The sequence below is a fragment of the Pan paniscus genome, chromosome 20 (genome assembly GCF_029289425.2).
Source record: "Pan paniscus chromosome 20, NHGRI_mPanPan1-v2.0_pri, whole genome shotgun sequence".
In the NCBI taxonomy this organism is placed as follows: domain Eukaryota; kingdom Metazoa; phylum Chordata; class Mammalia; order Primates; family Hominidae; genus Pan; species Pan paniscus.
In genome coordinates, this window is record NC_073269.2 from 40,398,325 (window position 1) to 40,405,328 (window position 7,004).

Genomic DNA, 7,004 nt, shown 5'->3' on the forward strand with positions numbered 1-7,004 from the left:
GGAAGAGGGTTGGGTTTTTTTTCTTTCTTTTCTTTTCTTTCCCTTTTTTTTTTTTTGAGTTGGAGTTTTGCTCTTGTTGCCCAGTCTGAAGTGCAGTGGCATGATCTCGGCTCACCACAACCTCCGCCTCCTGGGTTCAAGCGATTCTCCTGCCTCAGCCTCCCAAGCAGCTGGGATTACAGGCATGCGCCATCACACCTGGCTAATTTTGTATTTTTAGTAGAGACAGGGCTTCTCCATGTTAATCAGGCTGGTCTCAAACTTCCAACCTCAGGTGATCTGCCTGCCTTGGCCTCCCAAAGTGGTGGAATTACAGGCTTGAGCCACTGCGCTCAGCCTCTTTCTTTCTTTTTAAATGTTCTTTCATTTTGCCAAGAACTGGGTTTCTGTTCCTTTTCCAGGGCGACATGGAGTCCAATGGGAAATACATCACCAAATCTGGCACCCGTGTGGACCACCAGACAGGCCCCATTGTGTGGGGGGAGCCAGGGACCAATGGCCAGCATGCTTTTTACCAGCTCATCCACCAAGGTAGGCCCCTGTGGCCTGGGAAGGGTGATGTTGGGGAGGGAAAGGATCTTCCAGAAGAGATATCTCACTTAGGTCAGTGCCCTCCTCTAGGCCATATGGCTAGCTCCCATGGGCTGGGGTCATGTGGGTGACCACAGTGCCCTTCACAGGCACCAAGATGATACCCTGTGACTTCCTCATCCCGGTCCAGACCCAGCACCCCATACGGAAGGGTCTGCATCACAAGGTAAGAGCCCCCATCTGGCCCCATCTGGGAGGTCTGGCTCACATTGCACCCAGACCTCTGAAAACCTAGTGCATTGGTTGGCAATCACGTTAGTTTTCTATTCCTGCCGTAACAAATGATAACAAACATGGAGGCTTAAAACAACACTCTTCTTTTGTGGGGTGGGGAGGGGGGATAGAGTCTTGCTCTGTCACCCAGGCTGGAGTGCAGTGGCACGATCTTGGCTCACTGCAACCTTCCCCTCCCGGCCTCAAGTGATTCTTATGCCTCAGCCTCCCAAGTAGCTGGGACTACTGGCACTCACCACCATGGCCGCTAATTTTTGTAGTTTTGGTAAAGGGGGGGTTTCACTATGTTGGCCAGGCTGGTCTTGAACTCATGACCTCAAGTAATCCACCTGCCTCGGCCTCCCTAAGTGCTGGGATTATAGGCATGAGCCACCTTCCTGGGCTATCTGAAGAGTTTCTGAAGCTCAAATATCCAGCAGGCCCTGATGTGTCTCTGCTTAGAGTCTTGCAGGCTGAAATCAAGGTGTCATCAGGACTGTGTTTCTTTCTGGAGACCTTAGGGGAAAAGCCTTTTCCGTGCTTGTCAGGTGGTTGGCAGAATTCATTTCTCTATGGTTGTGGAACTGAAGTCCAGCTTCCTTGCTGTGGGCTGAAGGTCGTTCTCAGATTCTCAGAGGTCACCTGCATCCTCTAGCTTGTGGGCCTCTTCACTGCAGAACCAGCAATGGCAGGTTAAATCCTTCTCTGAAGCTTTGATTCTCTCTTGCCACTTCTGTTGCATCTCTCTGACTTGTTTACCTTCCTCTTCTACATTTTTCTTTTGTTCCCTAAGTGACAGTGTCATGCTGTGTTGTCTAGGCTGGACTTACAGTGGCATGATCACAGTTCACTCTATTCTCAACGTCCCAGGCTCAAGCAGTCTTCCTGCCTCGGCCCCTCAAATAGCTGAGACTTACAGGCACACACCACCATGCCTGGCTAACTGTTAAACTTTTTGTAGAGACCGGATTTCACTATGTTGCCTAGGCTGGTCTCCAACTCCTGGGCTCAAGTGATTCTCCTGCCTCAGCCTCCCAAAGTTTTGGGATTACAGGCATGAGCCACCGTGCCCGGCCCTCTTTTACTTTTAAGGGCCAGTGTGATTAGATTGGGGCTACTAGATAATCCAGGAAAATCTCCCCTTTTGTTTATTTTATTTTATTTTTTTTATTTTAGAGATAGCATGTCACTCTGTTGCTGAGGCTGGAGTGCACTGGCCCAATCATAGCTCACTACAGCCTTGAACTCCTGGGCTCAAGCAATCCTTTTATCTCAGCCTCCTGAGTAGCTGGGACCACAGATGTACACCATGCCTGGCTAATTTTTTTTTTTTTTTTTTTTTTAAAGAGACAGAGTCTTGTTCTGTTGCCCAGGCTGGGGTGCAGTGGCACAATCAGGCTCTCTGCAGCCTCACCCTCCTGGGCTCAAGCAATCCTCCTACCTCAGCCTCCTGAGTAGCTGGGAACAGGCACACGCCACCACACCCAGCTGATTTATTTTTATATTTTGTAGAGATGGAGTCTCAGTATGTTGCCCAAGCTGCCCTCGAACTCCTTCAGAGAATTTATTGTGCTTTGTCTTAGATGTGCAGAGCAGCACAGGGTTACGGTAGCACAATCTTGGGAGTCAGTGAGCTGGATTTAATTCTGATTGTTCCTGTCTATAGTTCTGTGATCCAGCACTGTGGACTTGTGGAACCCAAGGCTCTACTAGAACAGGGCGATGATGCCTTTCCTCCTTAGGATCTTAGTATTATTTTTTTTTCGAGACACCGTTTCACTTTGTTGCCCCGGCTGGAGTGCAGTAGTGCGACCTTGGCTCACTGCAACCTCAGCCTCCTGGGTTCAAGTGATTCTCGTGCTTAAGCCTCCAGAGTAGCTGGAATTACAGTTGCACACCACCACGCCCAGCTACCTTCTTAGGATCTTAAAAGATAGATGTTGGTAAAATTGTGAGCAGGACCCCTGGCAGTGGTGTGTAGTTCTTTTTTTTTTCTTTTTTTTTTTTTTTTGAGATGGAGTCTAGGTCTGTCGCCCAGGCTGGAGTGCAGTGGCGTGATCTTGGCTCACTGCACCCTCTGCCTCCCAGGTTCAGGTGATTCTCCTGCCTCAGCCTCCTGCCTGATGACAGGCATGCGCCACCACGCCCAGCTAAATTTTTTTTTGGTATTTTTAGTAGAGACGGGGTTTCACCATGTTGGTCAGGCTGGTCTCGAGCTCCTCACCTCGTGGTCCATCCGCCTCGGCCTCCCAAAGTATCGGGATTACAGGCATGAGCCACCGCGCCTGGCCACTGGTGTGTAGTTCTTAAAGAGCAGTTATCACTGTTCCCTGCCTTGTGGTGTCATCGGATGTGTCCCCCTCGCTCCAACTGAGCTATACAGTGAGTGACCCAGGCTGGGACTGACCCCTGCTGAGAAGTACCAGGCGGTCTTGTCCCTCTGCCTGAAGCCCAGACAGTGCTCTCAAGCATAACTGATGTCTCGCTCATCAGATCCTCCTGGCCAACTTCTTGGCCCAGACAGAGGCCCTGATGAGGGGAAAATCGACGGAGGAGGCCCGAAAGGAGCTCCAGGCTGCGGGCAAGAGTCCAGAGGACCTTGAGAGGCTGCTGCCACATAAGGTCAGCACTTCTGCATTTGGCTTTGGGGTGCATGCTGGAGTTGGAGGTGTGAAGCTATGGCACCAGGCAGGGGCTTGGGGCGTGCCTGGCTTGTCCTACAGAATGGGAGGGCCTGTCCTCACAGACCTGCACGTCTCAGCCTCTGGGGCAGGGTGTGCTTCCCTTCAAGGGGTTTAGGGATCAGGACTTACTTGGAGACATTCCTTGGTGTTTTCTGCAGGTCTTTGAAGGAAATCGCCCAACCAACTCTATTGTGTTCACCAAGCTCACACCATTCATGCTTGGAGCCTTGGTCGGTGAGTGAGTAGGGGAAAGGTCCTGGCTTGGGGTAGGTTGGAATGGGCTTGTGGAGCCCTGACGTGCCCTGTCTGTCACTTCTGCAGCCATGTATGAGCACAAGATCTTCGTTCAGGGCATCATCTGGGACATCAACAGCTTTGACCAGTGGGGGTGAGTTGCTCACTTAGGGGAGGGCTGGGAATACCTTTGGGTCGGCTCAGGGATTTCAGTAGCAACGTTAGAGCCTTCCTCATACCACTCTTCCCTTCCCTTCCCTTCTTGGCAGAGTGGAGCTGGGAAAGCAGCTGGCTAAGAAAATAGAGCCTGAGCTTGATGGCAGTGCTCAAGTGACCTCTCACGACGCTTCTACCAATGGGCTCATCAACTTCATCAAGCAGCAGCGCGAGGCCAGAGTCCAATAAATTCGTGCTCATCTGCAGCCTCCTCTGTGACTCCCCTTTCTCTTCTCGTCCCTCCTCCCCGGAGCCGGCACTGCATGGTCCTGGACACCACCCAGAGCACCCTCTGGTTGTGGGCTTGGACCACGAGCCCTTAGCAGGGAAGGCTGGTCTCCCCCAGCCTAACCCCCAGCCCCTCCATGTCTGTGCTCCCTCTGTGTTACAATTGGCTGAAGTGTTTTTGTGCAGCTGACTTTTCTGACCCATGTTCACGTTGTTCACATCCCATGTAGAAAAATAAAGATGCCACAGAGGAGGTTGTAGGCTCAGCCTCTGATTTTTTTTTTCCGTGATGGTGCTTTATGTAGCTGAAGGCAGGAGCGCTCAGCAGGACGCAGGTTGTGCCTCTGCGGACACTTAACACTAAGTGGTGAGTGGGTCTAGAGTGGAGCAAGGTGCCCTGAGAAGACAATAGTGGGGTGGGGGCACAATCAGTCAGGAGGGCAACTTGGCCTGTGTCACCAAATCCCAAGACTGTTTTCCACTCCTCACCTCTGTGACTGGAGAAATTGGATACTCTGTTCACTCGATGGTTCTAAAAACTGCATTGAGATGATGTTTGTTTGGGGTGAATTCCTGGACAAGACCGAGGATGACTGCCATCTCCTGGCAAGATGCTCAGGTAGTTCTTTTGCTTTAAAAGGCAGATGTTGAAAACTGGAATTTTTTTTTTTTTTTTGAGTCTCGCTCTGTCACCCAGACTGGAGTGCAGTGGTGCAATCTCGGCTCACTGCAACCTCCGCCTCCCGGGTTCAAGCTATTCTCCTGCCTCAGCCTCCCGAGTAGCTGGGATTACACGGCGCACACCACCACGCCCAGCTAATTTTTGTATTTTTAGTAGTGAAGGGGTTTTACCATGTTGGGCAGGCTGGTCTTGAACTCCTGACCTCAGGTGATCTGCCCGCCTCAGCCTCCCAAAGTGCTGGGATTACAGGTATGAGCCACCACGCCTGGCCCTTTTTTTTTTTTTTTTTGACAGCTTTTTTTTTTTTTTTTTTTTTGAGACAGGGTCTTGCTCCATTGCCCAGACTGGAGTGCAGTGGCATGATCACAGCTCACTGCAGCCAGTAATCCTCTTGTCTCAGCCTCCCAAGTAGTTGAGACTACAGGTTGTACCACTATGCCCTGCTAGTTTTTTTCATTTTTTGTAGAGAGACAGGTCTTTTTTTTTTTTTTGAGACGGAGTCTCGCTCTGTCGCCCAAGCTGGAGTGCAGTAGCACCGTCTCGGCTCACTGCAAGCTCTGCCTCCCAGGTTCATGCCATTCTCCTGCCTCAGACTCCCATGTAGCTGGGAGTACAGGCACCTGCCACCACGCCCGGCTAATTTTTTATATTTTTTTAGCAGAGACAGTGTCTCACTGTGTTAGTCAGGATGGTCTCGATCTCCTGACCTCGTGATCCGCCTGCCTTGGCCTCCCAAAGTGCTGTGATTACAGGCGTGAGTCACCGCGCCCGGCTCATTTTAAAATTTTTGTAGATCAGTGTACTGTTGTAAAAAAAAAAATAAGAAAAATAAAAAATAAATTTTTGTAGTGATAGGATCCCACTGAGGCCAGAGAATAGGGTCTGGAGACAAAGGAGCATTCACTTCAGCCTCTGATTGGTGGCAGGCCAAGTCTTTATTTACATAGGGTGTAACCAAATAGGAAACCTCTAAAGGGTACTTAAACCCCAGATTTTCTAAACGGGGCACTTGCTTGAGCCTCATCCCGCTTTGTGGAATGTACTTTCGCTTCAATAAATCTGTGCTTTTGTTCCTTCTTTTGTTGCTTTGTTTGTGTGTTTTGTCCACCTCTTTGTTCAATATTCCAAGAACCTGGACGACTTGTAGTCAAGATCCTCCCCTGGTAATACTACTGTGTTGCCCAGGCTTATCTTCAACTCCTGGGCTTAAGAGATCCTCCTGCCTTGGCCTCCGAAAGTGTTGGGATTACAGGCGCAAGCCACTGTGCCCAGCATCACAGGGCCTTTTAAAGCTATCAGGATGAAGTGTGGTAAAAAAGGAGTAAATGAGTTTCATCTCCAGATCCTTGCTGGGCTAGAGCCAAACCTCGCAAAGGCTGGTGCTTTCTCCTTTGAGGTGTAAATCCTTGAAAACATTCATTTCTTTTGCATACCACGTTATGAATCCTAAAATAATGTTTTTGCAGCCTGCATTTTTAAAAAGTCAGGTTTATTGGGGTGTGATTTACATATAGTAAGATTCACCTTTCTTTGGTATACAGTTCTGAGTTTTCACAAGTGTATATACAGTCTTAGAACCATTACAGATGAGATATACAGCATTTTCCTCACCCTCAAAAGTTCCTGACACTTGTGGTCCAGTCCTACTCCCTCATCCCAACTCCTGACTACCATTGAACTGATTTTTTTCCCCCCGAAGTTCTGCGTTTACCAGAATGGCGCCTTTTGTGTCTGGCTTCTTCCCATGATGCTTTTGAAATTCACCCCTGTTGTGCTGCAGGAATTGAAAAAACTGTATTGTGTGGCTGGGCGCGGTGGCTCACACCTGTAATACTAATACTTTGGGAGGCCGAGGTGGGCAGATCACTTGATTTCAGGAGCTCGAAACTATTCTGGCCAACATGGTGAAACCCCGTCTCTACTAAAAATACAAAAAAGGCCGGGCATGGTGGCTCACGCCTGTAATCCCAGCACTTTGGGAGGCCAAGGTGGGCGGATCACCTGAGGTTGGGAGTTCGAGACCAGCCTGACCAACATGGAGAAACCCCATCTCTATTAAAAATACAAAATTAGCCAGGCATGGTGGCACATGCCTGTAATCTCAGCTACTCGGGAGGCTAAGGCAGAAGAATCGCTTGAACCTGGGAGGCAGAGGT

General features: G+C 49.8%; 1 protein-coding gene across 1 annotated transcript in view; it reads left to right on the forward strand.

The window, feature by feature from the left end:
• Window positions 1–4,419, forward strand: part of GPI (glucose-6-phosphate isomerase) — a 51,377-nt gene extending 46,958 nt beyond the window's left edge. The window contains exons 13-18 of the mRNA XM_034944853.3: window positions 402–531; window positions 681–757; window positions 3,298–3,426; window positions 3,647–3,722; window positions 3,810–3,876; window positions 3,992–4,419. Of these exons, the coding sequence (XP_034800744.1) occupies window positions 402–531; window positions 681–757; window positions 3,298–3,426; window positions 3,647–3,722; window positions 3,810–3,876; window positions 3,992–4,127 (615 nt within the window). The 3' untranslated portion in view covers window positions 4,128–4,419. The remainder of the gene's footprint in view (window positions 1–401; window positions 532–680; window positions 758–3,297; window positions 3,427–3,646; window positions 3,723–3,809; window positions 3,877–3,991) is intronic.
• The last annotated feature ends 2,585 nt before the right edge of the window (window positions 4,420–7,004 follow it).